Source organism: Hyperolius riggenbachi, chromosome 7 (assembly GCF_040937935.1).
Source record: "Hyperolius riggenbachi isolate aHypRig1 chromosome 7, aHypRig1.pri, whole genome shotgun sequence".
In the NCBI taxonomy this organism is placed as follows: domain Eukaryota; kingdom Metazoa; phylum Chordata; class Amphibia; order Anura; family Hyperoliidae; genus Hyperolius; species Hyperolius riggenbachi.
The window spans coordinates 141,708,557-141,736,427 of NC_090652.1; the positions used below are offsets into that span (position 1 = coordinate 141,708,557).

General features: G+C 44.3%; 1 protein-coding gene across 8 annotated transcripts in view; it reads left to right on the forward strand.

Moving 5' to 3' along the window:
* The window catches only part of SNX29 (sorting nexin 29), an 875,170-nt gene that overhangs the window by 444,490 nt on the left and 402,809 nt on the right, over positions 1-27,871 (forward strand). For all 8 annotated transcript variants that reach the window (XR_011022742.1, XM_068244702.1, XM_068244708.1 and 5 more), the window contains exon 16: positions 20,767-20,883. Coding sequence is in view for 7 of the 8 variants with exons in the window: in XM_068244702.1 (XP_068100803.1) it covers positions 20,767-20,883 (117 nt within the window). In the remaining variant the exon portion in view is untranslated. The remainder of the gene's footprint in view (positions 1-20,766; positions 20,884-27,871) is intronic.

The window sequence follows — 27,871 nt, forward strand, 5'->3', positions numbered from 1 at the left end:
TCTAACAATAAAAGACTTAATACTTAGTGGAAAAACCCTTGTTTGCAAGCACAGAGGTCAAACGTTTGTTGTAATTGATGACCAAGTTTGCACACATTTTAGGAGGAATGTTGGTCCACTCCTCTTTGCAGATCATCTCTAAATCCCTAAGGTTTCGAGGCTGTCTCTGTGCAACTCTGCGCTTGAGCTCCCTCCATAGGTTTTCTATTGGATTAAGGTCCGGAGACTGACTAGGCCACTCCATGACCTTAATGTGCTTCTTCTTGAGCCACTCCTTTGTTGCCTTTGCTGTATGTTTTGGGTCATTGTCGTGCTGGAACACCCATCCACGACCCATTTTCAGTTTCCTGGCAGAGGGAAGAAGGTTGTCGTTCAGGATTTCACGATACATGGCTCCGTCCATTTTCCCGTTAATGCGATTAAGTTGTCCTGTGCCCTTAGCAGAAAAACACCCCCAAAGCAAAGCGTTTCCACCCCCATGCTTGACGGCGGGGACGGTGTTTTGGGGGTCATAGGCAGCATTTTTCTTCCTCCAAACACAGCGAGTTGAGTTAATGCCAAAGAGCTCTATTTTGGTCTCATCAGACCACAGCACCTTCTCCCAGTCACTCACAGAATCATTCAGGTGTTCATTGGCAAACTTCAGATGGGCCTGCACATGTGCCTTCTTGAGCAGGGGTACCTTGCGAGCCCTGCAGGATTTTAATCCATTGCGGTGTAATGTGTTTCCAATGGTTTTCTTGGTGACTGTGGTCCCTGCTAATTTGAGGTCATTCAGTAACTCCTCCCGTGTAGTTCTAGGATGCTTTTCCACCTTTCTCAGAACCATTGACACCCCACGAGGTGAGATCTTGCGTGGAGCCCCAGAGCGAGGTCGATTGATGGTAATTTTGTGCTCCTTCCATTTTCGAACAATCGCACCAACAGTTGTCACCTTCTCTCCCAGCTTCTTGCTAATGGTTTTGTAGCCCATTCCAGCCTTGTGCAGGTCTACAATTTTGTCTCTGACATCCTTGGACAGCTCTTTGGTCTTTCCCATGTTGGAGAGTTTGGAGTCTGCTTGATTGATTGATTCTGTGGACAGGTGTCTTTTATACAGGTGACTATTAAGACAGGTGTCCTTAATGAGGGTGACTCATTGAGTAGAAGTGTCTAACCACTCTGTGGGAGCCAGAACTCTTAATGGTTCGTAGGGGTTCAAAAACTTATTTCACTCAATGAAATGCAAATCAGTTGCTATCTTTTATTTAAGGTTATTTTTTCGATTCTCCTTTTGATCTGCCACTGTTAAAATAAACCTACCATTGAAATGATACTGTTCTGAGACTTTTCATTTCTTTGTCATTGGACAAACTTACAAAATCAGTGAGGGGTCAAATAATTATTTCCTCCACTGTATATTATGTGGCACAGTGAGAGGAATATAGCTGGCAGTGGTCAGGGTGTTGGACATAGTCCGACGCTTTGATCTGATGCTGTGACTGATTTTATTGGCAACAATGCATCTAGTGTCATCCACTTTTTCCTTTTCGGACAATGTCCAACATTCGACCTATAGAGAAAAAGGCCAATGCCGGACATAGATCGACATAGGACCGCAGAAACTCAACTAAGGCCAAAGTCCGCCTCCAAAAATCTAGTGTGTTTACAACAGCACCCAACTTGTTGGATCACCTTGGCCAAACATTGCTAGAAACTATTGTTCTTCCTTCTTGCCTCTCCTATATGGAATAAGAAAAGTGGTATTTCTTTACAAAGTATATTGGTAACCATTTCCAACAAAGTTTAAATAGCTCTGGTTTAATAAAGTGTTTTGGCTCCAGATATCTGGTTCTTGGACCTACTGGTATGTCTAGAATTGAAAATTTATGGATGTCTTACTAATACTGGCTCCTCCTTCTTGCTCTGTGAGGCCCAGTGCACACCAAAACCGCTAGCAGATCCGCAATACGCTAGCGGTTTTGGGAGCTGATTTCAGAGCGGTTCTAGGTATGTTTAGAGAGGTTTTCTAAACAAACCTAGCGGTTTTGGGTGCGTTTTTGTGTAGCAGATTACACATAATGTTACAGTAAAAGCTGTTACTGAACAGCTTCTGTAACAAAAACGCCGGGCAAACCGCTCTAAAGTAGCGTTTTTCAGAGCGGTTTGCGGTTTTCCTATACTTTACATTGAGGCAGAAATACTTCTGCAAACCACAAACGTGCAGCAGGAGGCACGTTTGCGGTTTGCTACAAACCTCAAACCGCCAGTGTGCACCATCCCATTGAAATACATTAGCCAAGCGTATTTACATGCGGATGCTGCCGGCGGATCGCACCTAAAACCGCTCAGTGTGCACTGGGCCTTAGGTTTAGAGGTTTTTTTGTGAAACTTAGAGGTAAAATAAGATCCCAACTTACCCAGTTTGAAATATATTTCGTCAAGAAAACATTACAACCAAGGTAATTTCCAAATTGTACAACATATTGGAAAGTTTCCAAGATCCAACTCCAGTTTTTGCAATACCAACAATTGACCCACAATTCTCCAAAAGATATGCATCCCCAGAATACAGCCTATCAAATAATAGACTACAGGTAATTAACAAGATGGTACCTCTCTCCTTCTCGCTTAGCTTAGATGGGAGAACACAAAGCTATGGATATGCCATTTAGAACAAGGATTACCACATTATCCAAGTCTTTTGGAGAATAATAGTAGCATGAAGCCTGATCGCTTAGAGTTGAAAAGACCCTGTTGGCCCTAACTTAAACAATTGTATTTCATGTATGTTCAGCTTTCTGGCACTCGAGAGCTGGAAGACAGATGAGCTTACCCTAACCACCATTTAGTAAGGTGGAGAACAACTTGGTTTGAAACCAGCTGCCACAGGAGTGCTAAGTAGGGAGGCTGAAAGGGGTTAGGTAAGAGATCCTTCAAGGGAAGAGAGGAAGCAAAGGGAAGATATAGAAAAAAGGCTGGGCAATGGACATAGAAACAGGATCAGAAAAGCCTAAGGCCCGCTTCACACTGGCATTAAAAAAACGTCCGGTAAAAAACAGCAGAATGGAAACGGAGCCTGAAGCACTGCATGGGAGGCAATGAGAAACGGATGTGTACAACACACTGACTACAAAACAGGCTGTTCTAGCCAGCAAAATTCTACGTTGGTCATGGGAGTCTGGGGGGAAATGGTATGGAAACAGATCCGTACGGAAATGCCAGTGTGAACCGGCTTTTAAATAGGGGAATGTCTATGAATGGTCAGTATGTGACTTCCTCGGCTCTGCTCAAGCTAAGCTACAGTTGCTCCTTTATCACTTTCTTTATTGGATGTTTTATCTTAATAAAATTTAATAGCATAATTATACTTTTTGTGAAAACAAACAAATATTGCATCCATGAAACAAACAAAGAGTTAATCAATAAAGCTATTTGAACTAATCGGTTGGAAAACAAAAATTGAATTACAGTCACCCACAATGGCATTGTTTGAACCCTTGTCCCACTTGCCGGAAGCCATTCCATTTTGCGCTACTCAGTCATCTATCCTCCCCTCCCCATATCAACAGATCTACTAAAGCAGAGGGAGGCATCTGTACAGCACTCTGCTCCCAAACTGTCACCTGCAGGATCGAGGCGCTTTGTGTGACAGCCACCGTCCATGCACGCTCACATTTACTTAGTGGAGCTCTGTAGAAGATAATGGAATTATTATATAAATTATTTATAATAAAAGTACACTACTTTTGTTAGGATTGAAATCCTTCTGACAGTGGCATATCTAAGGAGCTATGGGCCACAGTGCGAGTTTTACATTGCCGACCCCCCCAAGCACTCTAAACATACAGTTGATGTGGTGCACCAAAACCTGCTAAGGACAACCACAGCATCAGAGGTGCAAGAAGAGAATGGGGAACAGCTTGTTAATGATTACTACTGTTCAAAGTATCTATAGAAGTGATTATAACAAGCACAGGACCAATAAGGAGCGAATTCGCATAGGCAGGGTCTATGCGAATTTAACCATGTCACTGCCTGGTCCAATTTGCATTACTTTGCATGCGAATTCGCACGCGAAATCGCGGCAAAAAACGCACGCGCGTTTTTCCTATTAAATACATGGGCTGTGATTCGCCTGCATTCCTCACGCAGGCGAATTCTGCAGGCCCTACTGTGCAGAAAAATCCTGCACAGAAAAACGCACGGAAAGAATGACAAGTGGAAACAGTCCCATCCACTTTCATTGCCTATGCGAATTCGCATGCAGGCCACGCATGCGAATTCGCTCTAGTGGAAACGGGCCCTTAGACAACTGATGAAATTTTAGTTTTACACCAGTTTAAGTGAAATTGTATTTATTAAAACAAACAAACAAACAAAAAACACAAAAAAACAGGGTGTCCTGTGTAAATGCAGCTGGAACCATAACATGCTAGAATAATCTCTTGCATGCCTAATCTAATGTTCCTCATCGCCACTCAAGGGGCCATATGCAATTCACTTTTTCACCTGAGTTTTCTCCTAGAAGATAATTTTTCATCTTCGATTTTAAATAGTTTTCCATCACCTTTTAACTAAACAAGTACCAAAAAGTAGGTGAAAAAGTAATATTAAAATTATTTTGGGGTATTTTCTTGCTTTCTGGTGGCTTAAAAGGCATTTTTTTGACAAGTTTAAAAATATCACCTAGGAGAAAACTCAGGGGAAAAAATGAATTGCATATGGGCCAAGGTCTCTACACTAATATGCTAATTCCAAAAATTCTGAGAATAAGAATCCCACACACATGGCCACACTTAGGCTGCTAACTGGTTGAGTGTCATGGTGTGGCAAGAGGTCCGCTGTACACAAACAGAGAGCATTGCAGAAAATGAGTGTGTGCCAGTGGTAAATAAGTATTAATTTATGTGGCACACCCCACATTAGTGGCTACAGTTAATTCAGATTTTTCATTCAGAAGTTTCATTGCCAAACCATAGATTTTGCTTAGAAAATATTACTTTCACAGCTAGTATTTCTTTCAGAAGTCTTTGCCATGATTTATGGAGCGTAGATCCTAATTGTAGATGGATTCTGTGAAGTGTGTCTAATGCTTATATAGCAAAGCTTTTTTTAGTTCAAGATACGATTATGAGTGTCCAGATCATGGTCACTTAATAGCTTACACTGCTTTAATGCTGCATTAACAGTGCCATATGGGTAAAGAAAGTTCTATATTGATGCCTCTTTTCAAGGCCATTCTGAAAGTCACATTTATGCTGAGCACAAGTTGGGTCATAAGTGGTTTATAACTGAATAATAGCTGTATTTTCAGAGAGAAGCATAGGTATCATATGTATGTTTTGGGCTATAACATTATCTCCTGGTCGCCTAGTTGTGTGTTTTACAGAATTTTAGTAACATCTTCATTTGCGTGATTAAATATAACCAGTTACAAGAAGAATATCATTATTCTATCAGGTTTGCAAAACAAAACTGACTGTGATCGGCAGTTACTACAGATTTTGGTTTATTTACCTTTAGTGTCGCCCTGTGGCATCAACGGATCAGTCAAAGAAGACTAAAGGCTCATACACACAACCAACTTAAAGCACAACCAACCGCACAACATGACCAACCGTACTACAAGTTGTTTACATGACAAGCACGTAGACACATGCCAACCAACTGTTAGAAACTGTATGTTTCTCTTGGCAACACACCTTTATTCTTTTTGCTCCGGCACCAGCACCCTCTTAGAGGTGCACCTCACAGAATGTGAGCTGACTCGACTCTCCTCACAGCAAGCATTATAGGAGATATACTTTCTTAGGCATCTTCAAAGTTTGATGGAGTTTATTCAGTAAACAGATATACAGATACAGTTCGTTACATCTTAGCAAAGCATAATTCTTGTGTAGTAAGTCAGTTGCGTTACAAGCTCTTGATCACCTTCCTGTTGAAGGTAATCAGGTCATCTTCTGTCTATACTACGTTACATCTAACTACTTATATACAGAATACATTATATCACATGAAATAAATAAAGGAAAGTAATTAGGGTTCCAGTCAGTAGATAGAGAGCGTGAAAGTAAGAGTGCCCTCCGTTGGCAAATCATGAACCTTAATACTGACCAGGAAAGAGTTAACTGTGTCATCATCTGAACCATCTATGATTGGTTCAGATCCCTTGTGATGTCATGATACACACCTACTTAATTAATATTCTATGAGCCCCCTTGTCCCAGTAGCAGGAATGTTATGTTTTATAAATATGGCCTATGTTGATTGTTCCCACAGTCCATTTGTCTGGGGCAGTGTAGGCCTAAGACCTTGGACTAGGAACATCTTCTCAGTATCTGCTTGTATCATCTGCTTCAAGCAGACACTGAGATGCTTCTGCCTGCATCACGAGAAACTCTATTTAAAGGTATACTCTGCGAACAAGCCTTTTAACTAAAACTCCGTCCAAATAACTGAAGCCTACTTAAATGATAACAATCCCCCCTAAAATGGCTTGATCCGCAGATCCCTGCTTCTGAACCCAGCAGTACCTGGTTTCTTTTCTTTGTTTCACTTTTCGATGCTCGTGCTCACACACCTTCTCTGCTCTAGGTGGTTATCCCTGGGAGAGAGGGCAAGACCTCTTGGTCGTCCTGTAACCAGGCTCTCTGGGAATGCCCTACTTCTACGTCCCTCTATACCACATTCTCAGCATTTGCGTCACTTGCGTATCACTCTCAAATTTGCATGATCACAGAAAAGTGAAACTTGTTTGTCTGTTAAGCATTGGAGCAGTGCCAGGTATCTTCTAAAAGAACGCCTTTATACAATCAGCTCCATCATAGGTACTGCTAAAAACTATACCCATCCCCTGGTATATACCTTAATTTGGAAATATTGGTTCATGAGATTGTTTATGAGGCACCAATCTCTTAACCGTGTTAAATTGTTTGCTTAATTTCACACACAAACCTCACCTGTATAATGATGCCCAAAGTTGTCATCCCCATCATGACGACCAGTCCGAGTGTCCCTGGAACATCGCCGGAAACCTTTTCCACCAGGTCAGACTGGAACTCACCTGCTTATATTTGTGTTCTACCTCGTTAAGATCACCTGGATCATGGTGAAATCTTACCTCTAACTTAGTGTTCTGTTTGTTTAACCGTTGTAACCAAGTGTGGTCGTCTTGGGTCAAAACCTGTACCCATTTGTCCCATGTCGTGTTATCTTACAGGAGGGGAACTTCCCGTGAAACTTTGAACTTTAGAGTTCTCTTAACAATTTGAGGAATGACGTCATCAAACTTGGATGACTTGATCCATATGGGATCTCCGCTCACACAATATGTTCCCCTTGAAAGATCCACCTTATCGGAACAATTATGAAAATGTACCTTGAATGTGTCATTAGACATTGTTAAAAAAATAAACCTTTCCTTCAGCCACCGGAACTATCGGTTTAGCTTCAGGGCGAATCTTTTGAATGGTAGCTTCGCATTCTGTGTTATTGAGCCAGCAGGCTTCTTCACTCAATTTGACTTGCCCCGGCAAACACAGGTACCTCTGTGAGAATTGCCAGCATGACGACAACTCTACTTGTTTCACCTCCCCGTCTAGCACCCAAAAAATGTTGACCTCTCAGGTCATGGTGGAAGACGTGTTGAGGTGGGAACTAAGGAAGTAGCGGTGCATAAAAAAGTGTGGCACCCTTTCCATTTGTTCACCCAAACATCTCGATGCTTCCATGCAAAAGATCCTTCTCCAGAAAAATCGATAAATCTCTCCTTGTCCAATCTCAGGTGTACAGGATCTTTTAGCATCTCAATGACAAAATATGACCCCAACTGTCCTGAGTGGACCTCTTCCCCCCCTTATGTCCTGAGGCAAAATGCGTAACTGAGGTCGGGAAGACTGTACTCTCTGCAATCTTTCAATTTAGAGTACTTCTTCACTTACTCATCTAGCATGAGGATAAGTGGCTGCATATGGACTGTGTAATATTGACCCCTTTTCTGACCCGTGTAGTGAGAATGGGGTTCCCTGTGTTGGCTTTCCCTCCCTCGGGATCGCTCTCCCCACCCTCTTTGTCACCTGGAAATGTGGCTGGATCTCGATTTTTACTTCTTGTTTCAAGAACCAAAACCTCTCGGATTTCCAGCCTTTACGTGTATATAGTTGTTTCCGAGACATTCTCTGTTGGTAACTCCAGAGTGTGATGTTGTCCCCTGCGTCTCTCCTGTAGGAGAAGTGACGCTTACTGCTCGTTCCTCTCCAATCTGGAACTATCTCACTCTGGATAACCAAGACAAGATACTCCTGAACCACACACTCCACCTTTTGCAGGTACCCATTGTACTGCACTGTACCTTTTAACAAAACTTTGGATAGGTACTTGGTTTCTCAGGAGTGTGACATTCCACAGCAGATTTAAGCTGCTGCTAACCTCACACTTCCAGCACACTTGACTCTCGATAACTTTCCCCAACATTGTGCCATGAAATGTGTTTGCACCTGGCACTAGTGATCTATTCCTCCTTCTCTGCTTGTTCCCCCCGTGCCAATCAGAGGGAAGTGGAAGAGCATCAGCCTCTTTTCCTTCAAACATTAACATGCTTGGGCCTTGTGTTCTCATTAACCTCTTATTGTTCATGAGAATGTCCTCTCTTCGGTCTACTAGGACGAAATGGCAGCCTAGGATCACCATCAGCACAGTACTCTTCATTAGCAGAGCACCTCCTTGGGAAAGAAAAACATTAGCAATTTGCATTCTGCTTTGCTCAGTCAGTGTTTTTAGTCTCTTTCCGATCTCAGAAATCTCATTTTTCTGTCTCTTTCCGATCTCAGAAATCTCGCTGTTCTCCAAACTCGGATTGGCATCTGGAACCTTTTGCTTATCCAACTGACATCTCTGTCTCGGCTGCCAGCACCTCAGCTTTCTTGCTTCCATATTGCCAAACTCCTGAAATCGAAATACAAACAAATCAATTCTTATTAATGATTTGGGATTCACCCTGCGGCTTGTACTCTGTACACTCTAAATTGATCAATATATACCGTAGCTGATCTCGTTGCTTTATGGTTCTCATGAACTCTGCTTACTCTTTTTGGTAGACTGGAGCCAAACTCCTCTCCCCTACCTAAGTACTATCCTAAGTACTTACCTGTTTAAAATATGCTCCCGCGGACTTCACCTTTGGAAGCTCTCACCTCATTGCAAACTCTCCCCACATCCCCCCTTCTGTACATACTCGGCCATAGTATGCACAGATTACGGATGCCACACACCTGTTGCTGCTTTGCAGGTGAGCCTGCAATGCTCTTACTCATTTTTGCATTGACTTACCTAGAACTTCATCGATCACAGCCCTCTCTGCTCGACGTCCTATTTAGTGTACCCTCTGACCAATGTTTGCCCGTTAACCACACAGGGTTCAGGGCTGCGCATGCCTGCATGCGAATCACTGAATGCCCACTTGGTAGGTAGTCCTATGGCAAACACCGTACTGAGAAACTGTCACTCTATAAATGGCAATTCTTTGTTTCTTTGTAATTGCCCCATGAACTGCTTTCAGTTCTGGTCTGTGCTAAACTGAATCAGAGCTGGAGAAAAGAAGAGAAAGAAAAAAATATATATATTTGACCAATCGGTGGGCGAGGAAAAACACGCTAAAGGTCCAGCAATGACCTCTTTGTCAATCTCTGGTCCTGTCCCTGACACAAACAAACCCTGAAAAAACGTTCTGCAGTCGCAGCGACATACACCTGGATTGGTCAACTCCTTTCCCTCTCTCTTTTCCTTTCCCCCTCTCCAACTATGCACTGGCCCCCCTATCTCTATTGGGAACACATGCTGCACCGCACTTTAACCACTTGCCGACCGCGCACTCATAACGCGCGTCGGCAAAGTGGTAGCTGCAGGATCAGCGACGCACATCTGCGTCGCCGGCTGCAGGCTAATTACTCAGGAAACAGCCGCTCGCACGAGCGACTGCTTCCTGTCAATTCACGGCGGGGGGCTCCGTGAATAGCCTGCGGGCCGCCGATCGCGGCTCGCAGGCTAAATGTAAAAACAAGCGGAAATAATCTGCTTTGTTTACATTTGTACAACGCTGCTAACAGTAGCAGCATTGTACAAGATCAGCGATCCTCGGCCAAACAGCGGCCGGGGTTTGCTGTCACATGACAGGCAGAAGCCTGTTAGAGGCTGCACAGGACAGATCCATTCCTGTGCAGCCTCCGATTTCCGGGGCAGGGAGGGAGGAGAGGGAGAGGGGGAATCCTGCGGTGGAGGGGGCTTTGAGGTGCCCCCCCGCCAGCCACACGCAGGCAGGAGCGATCAGACCCCCGCAGCACATCATCCCCCTAGTGGGGAAAAAAGGGGGGCGATCTGGTCGCTCTGCCTGGTATTTGATCTGTGCTGGGGGCTGTAGAGCCCACCCAGCACAGATCTTCTAAATCAGCGCTGGTCCTTAAGGGGGGGGGGGGGTAAAGGCTGGGTCTTCAAGTGGTTAAGGTGCCTCACTTAAAGGAATAATCCCATTAGTAACCCTGTCCAGATACCCCCCCTGATCCACTCTTGCAAATCACTCCCTGGGAAATATCTGACTTCTACGTGTCTCCATGCCCCTGGCTGGAAAACACTTCCTATCCGTGACCATGCAACTTGCTTGGTTCACGTATGCGGACACTCTTTACCCTGTGCCCAGTCTTCTTTTGAGGAAATCATCTGGAAGCCGAGATACTCGGTGGAATATCTCTGTCCCCACTCTGGCCCCCCCATAGCTGCTTCCGTGCACGGCGCCGTGTGCACAGCTGTAACGTGGGACATGGGAATCCCCCCAGCACATCCTCCCCCCTGCCATTGGGGCGTGCCTATCAGTGGGCGATTCCCGCCCCCTCCCCTCCTAATGCTTCATGAAGGTGGGAGTGGCTTTCTCAGAACTGCAACTCCATTTTGAGTCTTGGCATGCCAGCCTAGATGGCTGCTATGTAATCCCCCATAGCAACCTCTCAACACTTATACACTTATAGCATATATAGACATTTCAGCATATGGATCTCTTCCAGAAACTTAGCATACAGCTATATATACTCTCGGATTCCTGCAAAAAAACACTTCAAAGACAAATAGCACAGCAGTTTGAAGTTTCTTATCTCCTCCATATGCTAAACAACCACTTTACCTAAATACTATGCGCTCAAGCTAAATGACACTCTACACAACATGTCTGCATTCAAAAACAACAAAGTTGTTCAAAAGACTTGTATACACGTCCCAACCTGCATGACAGTTCGGCAGATTGATCCACCCTCTGCAGCTGTATCATCTGGTTATTTGCCAGCCGTACACACACCCAACTTATCTTCCAACAGACAAGTTTGGAAGATAGTTGGACAAATTGTTTGTACGTGTATATGAGCCTCAGAGTTTTGTACACACACCAGACTGAACTTAAATGGACACTGAGGAGTGCCCGAATTTAAAAGAATACACTCCCCTGGGGCTTCTTCCAGCTCACCGTAGGCGGCGAGGTCCCGCGGCGTCCTCCTGGCTCCTCTCCTTCAGCCTCCACCGGCCCCCGTTACTGGTCTCCACTGAGAATCTATCATGTACACACATTTCTCTTTCAGGGCTCTTTTACACTATATGCAATTTTGATGCGATTTTGAAAAAGCCCCGCATGCTGTGTTTTTTCTGCATTTTTCTTCTTATGTTGCTAGCATCCAGTAAAAATCAGAATGGTGATACACTATATAGTAACTTCCTGGCATTAATCACTAATAAAGAACGGTTAGATCACTGATCCCCAGTAGAGACTGATAAGAGATGTGCCTATTTATGGGAAGCCAAAGCCCACACACTCATTATGGCTTATCAATACACTAATCAAAGACAAAAACACAGGTCATTTATGTCACTTGTAATTCAGTATAAATTGTGGCTGACTAATACTCTTGTTCATCTTTTTCACTGAAACTGGGAAATGCATTAGGAAAAATTATGACCTCAGCACTACACTTTCCCTTGTACTATGAACATATTTTGCTTCTATTGTTGACCAACATTAAATCTTATTAGAGAGGTTGGGCTGGCTGCCTAGAAGCTGTACTAGCCAATGTAAATGGCAGATTCAGTCCAAACTAACTAAGTCATCACAGTAATTAAATCAAACAAAAGGTCATCACTTTCCTACAGTGCATTCTGTGTTTGTTATTTCAGATGGTACTCTGTTTCCCAACTTGTAGTCATTTTATGTTTGCAGCATTAGTGTTTATTGCTTGTCAAAAATATATGTGGCATCGTCTTCTCCAAACAAGTCACAGATACTAAAAGGTAAAAACCTTTAAACCGGACTCATCACTTGCATGCCAAGTGTGTATGCATACCGTGTTTCCCCGTAAATAAGACCTGGTCTAACAGGTGAAACTTGAAATATTGGAATATCGTGCAAAAGTCCATTTATTTCAGTAATTCAACTTAAAAGCTAAAACTAATATATGAAATAGACTCATTACATGCAAAGCAAGACATTTCAAGCCTTTATTTGTTATAATTTTGATGATTATGGCTTACAGCTTTTGAACCCTAAAATCAGAATCCTAGACATTGGCAAACGCAGGGGGGGATTACAGCTGCCCAGAATCCCCCCTCAGACCAGGGCTGATGCAGTGTCTGGGGACAGGCACAAGCTAAGATACCAGAATATCTGCAGGCATCCTGCAGCTCACAGCACTGCCCCCTTTCTTTCCCTGCTACTGTTGACTTTGGGTGGAGCAGCAGCGTGTGTACAGAGCATGGAGCAGCTCTAGGGAACGTAACAGAGCACAGATTCAGGTATGAGCACAGCCCTGTGCCCTGCTGTATGAATGCTTCACTTTTCCCTTCATAAGCGAGGACGGCTGTCCTCATTATTATTTGTATCCAAACTGCTCCTGATCTATCCCATTGTCGATCGGGAGCAGATTGGACATTTAGGAAATAATTGTCAGATCCTGTCAGTTGGACGGGAAATTGCATTGTGCGTACCCAGCATGATGTCCTACCATATTATTATACTATATTGTGCGTGGCTGAGGGAGACTTTTCAGGAATCCCCCCCTTGAAAACCCTGGGTTTGCCCCTGCTAGACCATTAGAATATTGTGAAAATGTTTAATATTCTAGGCTTAGAGTGTCAGACTCTATTCAGCTAATTACTCCAAAACACCTGCAAAGGGTTCCTATTTCATATATTCGTTTAAACTTTTAAGTTGAATTACTGAAATAAATATACTTTTGCGTGACATTCTAATTTTTCGAGCTTCACCTGTATATTAATGTCTGTCCCAAAAAATGTGTTAGGGCTCATTTTTAGGTGATGTCTTATTTTTCCATGAAAACAATCTACATGTATTTTTTACTCCTCCCCCGAAAAAAAGCAACATTTATTTAAATATAGCCCGAACCCCAAATTCCATCTCAAATGTGTGACTCTATGCCCTTTTTCCATATACTACAATCTACATTTACCGAAAGCCTGGCATGTGTCAACCCTTATTGTTTTGGGTCTCGTGGGGACTTTTTAGTGCATTTCTTTTGTGGCTGATTGGTTTCCTTGGTGATGGGTCTATCTGTCCCCCTGCATTGTATTGCCAGTTAAAGTCACTTTTTTTACATGCATACCATAACTGCCTGAACACTATTTGAATTGACTTTTTTTTTTAATAAAGTAACTAGGGCTCATTTATTGAGTGAGGCTTATTTTCCAAGCAGCATCAAAAATCCTGAAAAATCAGGCTAGGGCTTGTCAAGAACCGGCCCGCGGCACGCCTGCGTATACGGTTCCCGACTGCGGGTTTGACCAGATCAAGCGGGGAGCAGCCTTATTCGAGCTAAAACAAGGCTGGGACCCCTCAGAACACCTCTCACTGCCACCACTAGCGGTTCGCTAGACACTTCCACTCTGCTGTCGAGTCCTCAGCGCGCAATCCGCGTTTTCGTATTCGGGTCAGCTTTGCGCTTAGGCCGAATACGGGAACGCCACACACACACACACACACACAGTTGCAATCTTACACTGTAGTGAAGCAAAACCACTAACAGTCATTCCGAACGATACTGTTAGCTACTCTGCTGTCGAGCTACTCGCACTAGCGTTTTCGTACGTTGGGTCAGCTGCGCGCTTTAGGCCAACGTATGACAAACGCCCCCACACACAATGCAATTACAATTTCAAATGGTAGTGTTGCTCAAGCATACAATTAGGCATGGACTTACAGTATACACAGTTACACTGCAGTCTCCTCCAGGCTATGAGTGTTAGTTTAGTACAGCAGAAGTCAAACTTATTAAATAATGATTTAATATTCCATGAAAACGTGGAACAATGCAGAACAGAATATATACAAAAGATTACAAAAACAAAGTAAAAAGTTACAAAATTAAGAGTTACAAAGATGCACACAAAGTGATTTGCTTACCAAAATACAGGGAACCAGATAGAAGAACCTTGGACTTTTGTGGACGGACACAATTCTGGTTAGACTAGGAGTCCACTAGCTTGGGCCAGGAGTCCAGCTGCAGCTGTCCCCTAGTTTTTATAATGGAATATTTGCCTCGAGGCTGTAAGCCTGTGTGGACGGGGGGGGGGGGGGGGACTAGATTTAATTACATCCTCAGACATAATTTGATTTCCAGAGATCTAACATCCACATGTGAAAAATGTACTATAGCACACACACACAACAAAAGACTTCCCTAGTCCAAGTTACAGGTGACAACCCCATTGTTGACAGTATTTCCTAGCTGATCAAAGATAAGGTAGAACAAAACCCTTCACTTCTGCCATTGTCTAATTAACCAATGTCTTTGCTGGAGGCTAATACTCCAGCTCTATTCACTGAAGTCCCTTTAGATGCAAATGTAGTACAGCCAGATGACCATCGCTTCAAAGCAGAATACACATATGAGATATAGCAGACAGAAAAATGACAGAAATATGTTCCTGTATTTCCTAATATCATCAGCACCTCAATATATCACCACACCTCCCCTCTTTAGAATGGGGCAAGGCAGATGATCTTCCCAGATTATCCTGCCAGCGCCTACATTGTTGGTTCTGCTTGACGGGACAGCCCCTCAGCATTCCCATGATTGCTCCCCTTCCAGATGGCGCTGGCAGATGATTCTAACGAATCATCCTGCCAACGCCTACATTGACGGCCTGGCCGGGTGGGGTAACCCTTTAGCATCCTCAGGAGGGTGCCCCACCTGTCAGTTAGCTCCAAGCTACACGATTGGAAAGCTAGGTCAGGTTGCTGCAATGTGTCGTTGCCCTTGGCAACCTGACGTAACCAACCAGGGGAATGCGGGTCAGTGACGACCGTGAATTCGTGACCATAGAGACAGTGCTGCAGCTGGGGACGGGTTCCGACTGTCACTACCCGCACTTTCTCTATAGTGGCAGGAGCTATCTCTCGGTCCCTTTGGGGAACAATTATCCGCCGGTCTGCCTCCTCCACTTCGGACAGCTTCGAGGGAATAACTTTCCAGAACCCTCTCAGCCCGCCCCTCCCAGCTGGTGACTTGCTGGCCAGACCCCTGAGCTGTTCCAGGCTGCTGTCAAATCGAACAGCCCCAGAGAGCTCAGTGCTGCCTGTCACGCATTCCAGGAAGGCTGCAGACGGAGAGACTCCTGGGCCCCCAGGGCCAGGTTCCGAAGTGGATGTTGCTGACCCAGCAACATTTGTTACTTCAGTGGACAGACCCTCTGCTGTAGACTCGCTAGCGCTGCGGGTTACCACGGCAGCTGAGGGAGCGCCCACATTACACATATCATAAACCACATCACCTTTGGTCTTGAAAACATCTGAAGGGGGAAGATCTGGCCTGGTGCCGTCTGCCCCTTCAGTGGGCCATCCATCTGCGGCAGCCCAGCGAACACTGCTGGTTACTCCTGCAGCTGACGGAGTGTCCACCTGACACACAGCATTATGTAGCACAACACATATGACATCAGTATTATCCGTCTTACACATATTGACATTTAGAACATCACTTTCCACATCAACATTATCTGCCGCATTATACACAGTGCTACTCAGCCCTTCACAAGCAGCCTCAACAGTTCTTGCCTCGATCGCCCGTACGTCATAAATGACATCATCAGTTTCTGCATTCTCCATATCAACATGTCCCACTCCAGGCCTAGGCACTGGAGAATCACTAGGGCTGGCTCCTAGTACACAGTCCATAGCCCCTGGGGCCTCACCAGCACTCCCCGCTTGCACAGCATTATCAAACAGTACCTTGCAAGAGTCCTGCACTTCTGCTGGGGATGCAGGCTCCACGGGGTTTGGAGTAGGCTCATACCGGGCCACTAACTGGCCCACTAACCGGCCCAGGTCAGTACCCAGCAAAACGTTGGTGGGGATTTTGTCAGTTACCCCAACTTATTTCAATCCGCTGCCAGCCCCCAATCCAGGTGGACCAAGGCGGTGGGTATGGCTGGGGCGACACCCCCAACTCCTCTGACAGCAATCATTTTCCCAGGTATGTACTGCTCCGGGTTTACAAGCTGGGGGATGTATGAGAGTCACTTCTGCTGCAGTGTCTCTCAGCCCAGTGGCAACTGTACCCCCAACCGTGACAAGCTGCAGATTCTCTGCATAGCCAGTGGCATTTCTCGTAGCACACAAAGCAGTTGGGACTTCCCTGGGGTTTGAGGCCTCACTGGATTTTGGGGCCTCCTTCTTCCTCTCTGGGCAAGTCGTGCTGATATGACCCATCCTGTCACATACAAAGCATTTCCAAGTGTCAGTGGTCGGTTGCCGGAATCCAGGAGACAGCGGTGCTTGCCTACTCTGGGTGCTGGGTGACACAGGTTTCAGCATTCTGTTCTCCCCGCCAGCTGGGGGTAGTAGTCCTCCGGGACTCGGGTGCTCTATGGGCGGTGTAGGAATCGGCCAGTTCCGCAGCCTCATCCACTGTCTTTGGTTCTCGATCCAGCACAAACAGCCGGACCTCAACAGGACAGGTGTGTAGGAACTGGTCTTTTATCATCAGCTCCTGCAGGGCGTCAAAGGTTTCGACTGCCAGTCCTTTTACCCACTGCTGGAAGGCAGTGCGCAGGTTGCACGAATGATCCAGGTAACTGTCATTAGGACCTCGCTGCACTGTCCTGAAACGTTTGCGATACACCTCTGGTATCGCGCAAAGATGGCTTTCTTAATTGCCTCAAAGTCTGTTTCTTCCTCCTGGGGGAGACTCACAAATGCCTCCAGGGCCTTGCCTCTCAGCCCTGGTGTGAGGTATCTTGCCCACTGCTCACGGGGCACCCCATACTGCCGACAAGTCCTTTCAATCCCCTGTAGGAAAGTGTCTATGTCAGAGTCCTTGTCCATAGCGGGGAACTTATCCAGGGGGATTCTGTGGACTCGCTCACCTTCGTGTTCTGTGGGTCCAGCAGACCGGTTCTGCTGCTGAAGTTTAGCCAGCTCTAGCTGGTGTCGCTGTGCAACTTATTCCCTCTCGGCCCGGTGTCTTTCCCTCTTGGCCTGGTGTCGCTGTTCCGCGTGTTCCTTCTCTGCCTGTCGGTGCAGTAGGATCAGCTTTAGCAGCAGTTCAGGATCAGCCGAGTTCAGTAGCTGTAGATCAGCTTCCAGAGATGTCATCTCCGTATTCAATGGATCATCCAGGACATCGTCTCCCCTCGCATTCTGTGGCGGGAGCGATTCCTCCTCTGGCGTGTCGTGAGCTGCATCCGCTGACGTTGAAGCACGGGCTTGCTCTGCCTCATCATACTCCTCGAGGGCACAAACTAACTGCTCCTTAGGCTGGCCGCTCACGTCTCGATGCCTTTGTGCTCACACAGGTTGAGTAGTATCTCTTTGTTTTGCCTTGCATAGCTGGATGCTTTCTGAGCCATCGTGTTGCAAAATAAAAAGAAAAAAGGGGAGAAGGGAAAGCAAAATACCAAGTGTGTATCTTTGAACAAAAAAAAAGTATATAGATTCTGCACTGAGTAGACTTCTGTAGGCTAGTTGCTTCTAGCAAGCTTCCAGCCTTTAGTACTCAGAATAGCGAGCTAAACTGCGTACTAATGTACTAAACGTTCCCACCACTGCCAGCCAATTATGTCACGAACTGGCCCGCGGCACGCCTGCGTATACGGTTCCCGACTGCGGGTTTGACCAGATCAAGCGGGGAGCAGCCTTATTCGAGCTAAAACAAGGCTGGGACCCTCAGAACACCTCTCACTGCCACCACTAGCGGTTCGCTAGACACTTCCACTCCAGCTCTATTCACTGAAGTCCCTTTAGATGCAAATGTAGTACAGCCAGATGACCATCGCTTCAAAGCAGAATACACATGTGAGATATAGCAGACAGAAAAATGACAGAAATATGTACCTGTATTCCATAATATCATCAGCACCTCAATATATCACCACAGGGCTTATTTTCCGAGTAGCTCTTTTTTTTTTTCCGGGAAAACGGTCATTTGCATCCATGCCACTATTAACTAATAGTATTATTTTGCTCAAAAGTGGTTTCCATCTGTAGTAGAAATACGTTGTGGTGCTTCAGTCATGGGACATTGCCTCACCGAATAAAGGTCTGCCTCAGGAGCATCATGGGAGAGGGATAGCCTTTGTGATACACAAACTGTACATATAGTGTGAAGGAGCACTATGTGTACACTAGTCCTCTCTACACTTATACTTTGCAGTTATCATTGACTAATTCTCTAAGTTTAGCTAGCTAATTTACAGGTTTGCTTTGTGTTTGTACCTATGCTTTAAATCAGCAGTTCTGGATGAATATTTGCCTTAAATCATTTCTGCATGCTTCTGTCACTTATTGTAAAGAATACAAATGATTTCCTGTATATGACAGAAGGTAACTTGCAACATGTGTCCAGAAAGCAGACCACAATGCATCACTTCAAGACAGTTGGAGAAGCCATAGAAATAATTCCTTTTTGTCCCCGTAGGTCTAATATGCATACAGAGCTGTTGATGGCCTTTCTATAATCCTAATTACAGAGTCATTTATTACAACTTGCATACAGCTGTTCATGGATTTTGCTTTTTATTAATGCTAATAAGAAACCCAGTTAGAATTTGTAGTAAGTGAACTCTTAGGCTAGGTTTACACTTGAGGCCGGATGCACAATATGTGTTCAGTGTATCCTGAGCAGACATGCTGTGCCCTATCACAGCGTCCGGTGAGTCTATTGAGTGTACTCACACTATTCACCATTGTGCATCCGGCCCACCACTGCCACCGCCTCCATTCGGGTCTTCCACACTTGCTGACACCATCGCTGGGCTCTGGTACAAGCACAAGTAAGCTTAGAGACCCGGCAAAATAGGGCTATCATTGGATAGATCAGTTGCAATTCTACCTATCAACCACTGAACCAATGAGAATCCCCCTCAGTGCTATGGAGGATTCCCATTGGGCTTTTTAAATTCAATGATATCACTATGGTGCTGCTGTCACTCTGATACCGGCGCTTGTCCCCAAACCTAGAAGTGTTTTCAGTGCATGCAGAGGACCAAATGGCGACTGAAGACACAGAAGACAGGTGAGTAGATTTGAAACAGATGGGGAAAACAGCCTAGTGCAGTGATGGCAAACCTTGGCACTCCAGCTGTGACAAAACTACAAATCCCATCATGCCTCTGCCTCCCCGAGTTATGCTTAGAGCTGTCAGAGTATTGCAGTGCCTCATGGGACTTGTAGTTGCACCACAGCTGGAGTGCCAAGGTTAGCCATCACTGGCCTAGTGAGAACAAACACTGTTCATTCACACAAGCTTGGATTAGTTCTGTTAGCATCCCCAGCATATGAGGGCTCCGTAAAAATCATGCCTGTTGGAATTGTGCATTCCATTCCCATTCCATTTAAAATTTGCAAGTGTAAACAAAGCCTATCCTTATCATAGGATCCGTTTACACATCTGCTTCCGCCCCGCTGTATCAGTGCATTTTTAAAGAGAACCCGAGACGAATCTCGGGTTCAGAAACAGGAGAGGGGAGCCTCGGATCCTAATGAGGCTTCTTATGGTGTCCTCTGGTCGCTGTGTTCTCTGCCTGCTTCTGTGTCTGTTGTGCACATGCACAGCCACAAGTGGGTACGTAAACTATAAAAACAACTTCATGTGTGCGTAGTTTATGTATCTGCTAATGCAAACCCCAGGCATGCGCAGTACGGCTGCACTAGTGCCGTTAATGTAACTGGCTTATTGTCTACTGCAACTGATATAGTAATGTGTTAGACTCGTAAAGTAGTTCTAAAAATCAAGTGTGCAATGTATAAAGAGCATTTAATTGTAAAAAAAACAAAATAAAAATGTGACTGGGTCGATGACAAGAAATTGATTTTCCTAGAAAGCATCCTATGAAAAGAATTCATTAAAGTGATTTTTTTTTCTTTTTTGTGAACTGTGACAACGCAGCATTCTTTGATGCGAACGCTCTGATGTTGCAGTGGCTCTGGCGTTGCTTCCTGTAATTGATCTCCACTTCTCAAACTGATGTTCATTTCAAGAAACTGTTGTCACTTAAAAGCTCATTGAAAACAAGAAAAACAAACATACTTTTAACAAGCGCAATTTAGTCAATATGCTTACAGAAAATGGTTTAGTTTTCGCCAATTATTGTGATATTTTGTCTACAAAGAAGCGCAGGGAATATTGGTTTTGTTCTTTTTTCAAGTTCTTATTCAGTGTTGGCATTTAAAAAAAAAATCTCTCTATAAAAGTGAGTATTATGGTTCTATGTATTCATATATATGTTTGTCTTTTCTTTTTGTAGGTGGCGGAGATGCATGGAGAGCTGATAGAATTCAATGAAAGACTTCACCGTGCGCTGATCGCAAAGGAAGCACTTGTGTCGCAAATGAGACAAGAACTCATTGATCTAAGAGGACCGGTAAACGTGTTACTTGTTACTTTTCATACAAAAAAAAGCAAGTTAAAAAAAAGCTAAACTTTCATTGGAATTATAGAAATCATCAGTGCTGACCAAGCTGTTTTTTTAATGTAATGTTATTATAAATTACATTTAGAACCTGGAAACAATGCTATGCTTTAGTATAATGCAGGTGACCATGCGTTTTATAGAAATGCACGGCTTCTGCGTTGCTCTTTGTTGCAGCACAGACCCCTTTAACCACTTCCCCTCCCCCGGGACGAGTACCTACGTCCCTGCAAATTCCCTCTTCCCCTCGCGGGGACATAGCTACTACGTCCTTTGCTGCCACGCACTCCCGCTATTTCCCCCGCGCGCTACTGCGCTTGTTATCGCCACCGATTGTTAGACGGGAGATGAATTCATTCATTCCTGGTTTCAACATCAGATGTGTCATATACAGCTACAGTATATATTGCTGTATAATGGTATTTAACTATGCCCTCCCAGTGATGTTTAGACTATGATGTCACACAGCCTTCTGTCTAAAAGCACACTGAAAGGTCAGGTGATGTTCCTGCTCACTTCAGAGAGTGGGAAAAAAAGTCCCATAGTGATTCACCTTGCCAGCAGTAAAGTTGCCAGTGAGATGACATTTTATAATAGCGAGACATTGGCCAAATTATTTATAAATGAATATTGTAAACATGTTTTTTTCCTAATGAATGTTAGGATACACTTCATGCCAAGTTAAAATGAGTTGAACTTACCCGAGGCTTCTAATGGTCCCCTGCAGACATCCTGTGCCCCCACAGCCACTCACCAATGCTCCGGCCCTGCCTCTGGTTCACTTCTGGAATTTCAGACTTTAAAGTCTGAAAACCACCGCGCCTGCGTTGCCGCGTCCTCACTCCCGCTGATGTCACCAGGAGCGTACTGCGCAGGCACAAACCATACTGGGCTTGTGCTAGATACTCCTGGTGACATCAGTGGGAGCGAGGACACGGCAATGCAGGCGCAGTGGTTTTCAGACTTTAAAGTCTGAAATTTCAGAGGTGAACCGGAGGCAGAGCCGGAGCATCAGTGAGTGGCTGCATGGGCACAGGATGTCTGCGGGGGACCATTAGAAGCCCCGGGTAAGTTCAACTCATTTTCCCCCGACCCCCCTACATTATCCCTTTAACCCATCTCCTATTTAGTCTACAGAAGCACCTGTGTTTGACATTTATTAAAATATTAGGCTTATAATAACTGTATTCAGTGTTCTCAATCCATTTTTCGATATAATCAGATTGATGAGCCAAATGTCCTTTACGTAGCATGACTTTTCTTCATGTACTGTCCTGTGGTCCCCTAACGTTCCAGCCACACTCTTAACAACAGTATAAACTCTCAGCCATGTGATTTATGGACATGCAGTAGGTTATGTAAAGCTGCATTGTCACTTTTAAAACATAGCATGCTAAAAATAATTTTAGTCTGTAAAATGACTTTGTGTTTCAAAAGTTTCATTGATTTTGTTAGTTTGTAGCAGAACAGTACAAAAGGGAAAGTGATATACAGGCTTCAAAAAATAAAAGAGAACACTTGACTGCTTGAGGACCACAGGCTTACACACCCTAGTGACCAGGCCATTTTTTACTATTCAGCACACTGCAGCTTTAACAGTGTGCTGCACGGCCATACAACTTAGCACAATCATGAATCTGCCCTCCTTTTTTCGCCACCAACAGAGCTTTCTGTTGGTGGCATCTGATTGCTGCGGCAACTTTTTTAAATTATTATTATTAAGTTAAATGCTTGTTGTTGTTTTTTTTTTTAATAAAAAAAGTATTTTTCTCCCCCACGGAGAGCCAATTACTGTGATTCCCTTTCGTAGTCATCAGCCTATGAGAGTGATCAGTGTGTGAGCTGCTTGAGGGGACAGCTCAGTGACAGATCTGTCTCCCGTACAGCGCTGCACTTGATCACAGCGCTGTACGAGCATTTGCAGCCGTTTTTTAATAACCTGCCAGCTCCGTAACTCAGTGAGGAGGCACGCGCATCCGCGCACACGATCCCAGCTAATCTCCACCCCCAGGACTTGACGCCGATTGGTGTTAGGCGATCCTGGGGGAGCCACTCTGCGGCCTCCGATCGGCTTTAGGCGGTTGTAGAGTGGTTAAACAACACAATGTAACTCCAAGTCAGTCACACTTCTGTGAAATCAAATGTCAATCAGTTTCACATGCTGTTTTGCAAATGGAATAGACAACAGGTAGAAATGATAGGCAATTAGCAAGACATCCCCAGTAAGGGCCCATTCACTCTTAAAAGTGCAAAATTTTAACAATTTAGCAATTTAACGTGGAAAAATCACTGGACAAATACGCATTCTTGAAGCGATCGCAATTAATGCTTCTATATATGCTAATCGTGATCGCTCTCGAATCATAAAGGTAACACGTTTGGTGATTGCTGCTAATCGCCCCTGATCAGCGGCAATCATGGCAGTGGGATCACTTCCATATAATTACTATCGCTTCGGTGATTAGCGGGAATCGCCTGCTAATTGCCCTAGTGTGAATGGGCACTAAAGTAGTGGTTCTTTAGGTGGTGACCACAGACCACTTCTCAGTTCCCATGCTTTCTGGCTGATGTTTTGGTCACTTTTGAATGCTGGCGGAGCTTTCACTCTAGTTGTTGTATGAGATGGAGTCTACAACCCACGCAAGTGGCTCAGGCAGTGCAGCTCAGAATGTTTGCTGTGTCTGTCAGCGTACTGTGCAGAGCATGGATGTGCTACCACTGCCTCTTAGAGTAAGGCAGGGGGAGGGGCACCGACACAGGGATTTAGGATTAGGCAGTAGCAGATGGGGTCCTAAGGGTAGGCACCACTAGGGGGTATTTAACTGCTTGCCGACCATGTGACGCCGATGGGCGTGGCTGCGGCGGCAGCCCCAGGACCGCCTAACGCAGATCGGCGTAAAGTCCCTGGGGCTCACAGTGCAGGAGATCACGCGCAGGCTTCGCGCGCATCTCCTGTTCGGGGGCGAAGCTCCGCCCCTCCTTCAGTCTCCGAGCGGCCAGCGCTGCTCGGGAGACTGTTAGACGGCAAAACCGCCATCTAATTACATTGTACTGCGCTGCGATCTGCAGCAGCGCTGTACTGGGGACAGCCGTGTGACACGGCTGTCCCCTGGGACACTGGAGAGCGATCAGCTCTCATAGGCAGAAGCCTATGAGAGCCGATCGCCATGATTGGCCGGCTGTGGGGAGGGAGGGAAAATATTTAAAGAAACACTTTTTTATTAAAAAAACAATAATACAAATATTTGTATAAACAAAAATAAACATGGGGGAGCGATCAGACCCCACCCCACCAACAGAGAGCTATGTTGGTGGGGAGAAAAGATGGGGGGAATCACTGGTGTGCTGTGTTGTGCAGCCCTGCAGCTTGGCCTTAAAGCTGCAGTGGCCTATTTTACTAAAAATGGCCTGGTCACTAGGGGGTTTAGCACTGCGGTCCTCAAGTGGTTATGGTTAAGCAGCGGTAAGGGGAATTAATTAATGTTAGGCAGCAATAGTAGGGGCTCTGTTTGAGAATAGGGTTAGGTAAGATCACAGTAAAATATCAGAGATTAAAGATATTTTACTGAACCATACAAAGCATGTGGAGCACCATCCATAAACAAACAATTAGTGCTTAACTAAATATACAGTGCGCTGAAATGTGCAGAATGGCCAATCAGATGCAATATCAATCAAAGAAAACAGCTATGACCTCAAAGAACCGCACCAAATCCGTACACAAATAATGTTGCAAAAAGTCCATCCTTTATTTATACATCAACAAACAATTAAAAACACAATTAAAACCAGGTGGGGAATGGCATATAAACCCAACAATTCTCCGACAATTTGGGTTTATATGCCATTCCCCACCTGGTTTTAATTGTGTTTTTAATTGTTGATGTATAAATAAAGGATGGACTTTTTGCAACATTATTTGTGTACGGATTTGGTGCGGTTCTTTGAGGTCATAGCTGTTTTCTTTGATTGATAAAGATATTTTACTATCGTAATTAACTAGCAGAATTTCAGTAATGTTACCGATATTCTAGTAGCGGCTATCTCTGGCGTCCTTTTTACTGTGCTCCTTTTTTACATGTATGCTCACCGGATGCTGTGACTACTCCATCTGAGGGCAATTTGGTTTTCTAGAAACACAGCAGTTTTCTAGCATGCTTATAAGCAATAAGGACTGCTATCTTTATTGCCTTTCTGAAACCTTGCAAGAAGCATGCTGCCATGGGGACAAAAAAAATCAGAACAACTAAACCGTATATTTTTTCAGGATAGTATTTGGACTCTATATAGGGCTGAGAATCAACACGACAGCTTGGCCAGTATCATTTTCATAAGAAAGCCATTAATAGTACTGTCCATATTCCTTGCAGTACAATGGATTCAGCCATCAATCAAGTAGTCTTGTTGTTACGTAAGATGTCTTATATAATGCAGCACTAGTAACTAAAAAATATAGCCCATGTCTTAACCTCTCAATAAGATGGTATATTTTGATCCCCGGCGCTAGATCAACCAAAATGTGATCTGTAGACAAAGGTTTGCAAATTGTTTCTAGAAAGCCGTTCTTCATCTCAATGCTCTTTGGTTTCTTCATAGTTTTTTTTCCATTTGATATATAGCTGAACATTTAAATATTCTGCAATTTGAGTCATAAAAGTTGAATGTGTTCTCTGCACATTCCCAATAAATCCGAGTGGATTGGTAGAATGTAATAGTTATTCTCAGTTTTCTGACATCGATTTCCAGCCAAAGAACAGTTACAGCTTGCTTAATGCTTCAATAAGATTGCGATTCATCATCCTCATGGGTAGATTGCAGCGGTTTTAGTATATTTGCGAGATAAACATGCAGTGCTTTTGCATACTTTAATGTACAGTCATTTCAATGTGAACAAAATGAACAGAGTAGAACAGCGGTGGCGATTGCTTGTTAGCTGGAATAGAATTAATCGAGCTGAAGATGCTGCAACTACAATATTTCACAGAGAAAATGTTCTAGATCTTACAAAACGTTTTTTTGTTTTGATAAAAGTATTGTCAGCAGTGATGAAATAAGTAGTAATAATAAAATAATCCTTCTGATGTTGGGAAAGGGGAAAAAATAAGACATCAGGAAATGATTGATATTCACCATGTAATTTGTTCATATTTTGGATACACAAGGAGCCTGAAAAAAACAGACAGTACCAACTGCTATTATCTATAACCACACCCCCTAGCAATCCGATAGGCTTAAAGGTTGTTTTTTTTATAGATGTACATATGCACAGAGGGAAATACTGGTTGCTTGGCAGTTGGAAACAGCTGTTATTTCCCACAATGCAACAAGGTTCATACACAGAAATCTGTCAGGACCTAGGTGGGAGGGGTTTAACCACATTTTCAGCCATACAGACCCCCCCATGATGTATTCAAGAAAAAGTAAAGATTTCTCATGGGAAAGGGGGTATCGGCTACTGATTGGGATGAAATTCAATCCTTGGTTACAGTTCCTCTTTGTGGAAGTCAAACTTAGTATACCTATACGGGTACTTACCCCAATAGAAGTAATCCGGAGGCTTACTCGTCGTCCTCCACTGGGCCGTTCCAGCACTGGGACCTCCCAAAAAACCTCTGGCAAGCCCTTGTTGAAACCTTGTGCCTGTGCAGTAGCATAGACACAACAGGGCTCGGCTTTTAATTGCCAGGAGTTACAGGTCTGCTTTAAAGTAAACCAGAGACAGATTAAAGTAAAGATTCAATACTTACCCGGGACTTCCTGCAGCCCCATAAGCACATCTGAGTCCCTCGCCGTCCTCCCGCAGTCTGCCGTTCAGCTGCAATCAGCCCCGGTAATTGGCACAGTCGCGTTAGTCGGGGACTTCTGCGCATGCGTGGGAGATTCACACATGTGCAGAAGACCCTGACTGACGCGATTGAGCCAGTTACCAGAGCTGATTGCAGCTGAAGGGCAGACCACGGGAGGACGGTGAGGGACTCAGATGTGATTATGGAGCTTGAGGAAGCCCTGGGTAAGTATTGAATCTTTACTTTAATCTGTCTCTGGTACACTTTTTTTTTTTTCCAACCAAATGGACATCCCTTCATTCAATGTAATGTTTTCTTGCTTTACTGGATGTACTACTACTGAGGTAGTTGTGGATGAAGCTGGTCTTAATTTTTTTATATTTTTTTTTTTGTCAGGTAGCCTAAAAGTGGCCAGACACGATACAATAATAAGATCTGTTTTAACCGCAAGTCAATAAAAATGATCGGTTGTGTCGAAAAATCTTTTTAAGATAGAAAATATTTTTAACTGAACAATAAGTCTGCAGAACCTTAACGAACTCCCCGATGGCTAACCTTAACTACCACCTCCATGGCTAACCTTAACCCCCTCAGCTTACCTTAACCACCCCCTCCCCCCGACTAACCTTAACCACCCACCCCATAGCTTACCTTAACCACCCCATGGCTAATGTTAAACACCACCCACGGCTAAGCCTAACTACCCCCACAGCTAAATTAGACACACCCCACAGCAACCCTAACTACCCCCCCCCCCCCCCCAAAGGGCTAACCTTAACCACTTGACACCTGAGGCATTTTTCCTCTTGTGGACCAGAGCAATTTTCACCTGTCAGCACTCCTCCCTTTCTTTTTCCAATAACTTAATCACTACTAATCACAGCGTAATGATCTATATCTTGTTTTTCTTGCCACCAATTAGGCTTTCTTTGGGAGTTACAGTATGCCAAGAATAATTTTATCCTAAATGCATTTTAACATGAATAATAAGAAAAAAAATTATAAAATGCATTATTTTTCAGTTTTTGACCATTATAGTGTTAAAATAAAACATTCTACTGTGGATAAAAGCCACACATTTTATGTGCCCTTTTGTCCCGGTTATTGCAACGTTCAAAAAATTTCCCTAGTACAATGTATGGCGCCAATATTTC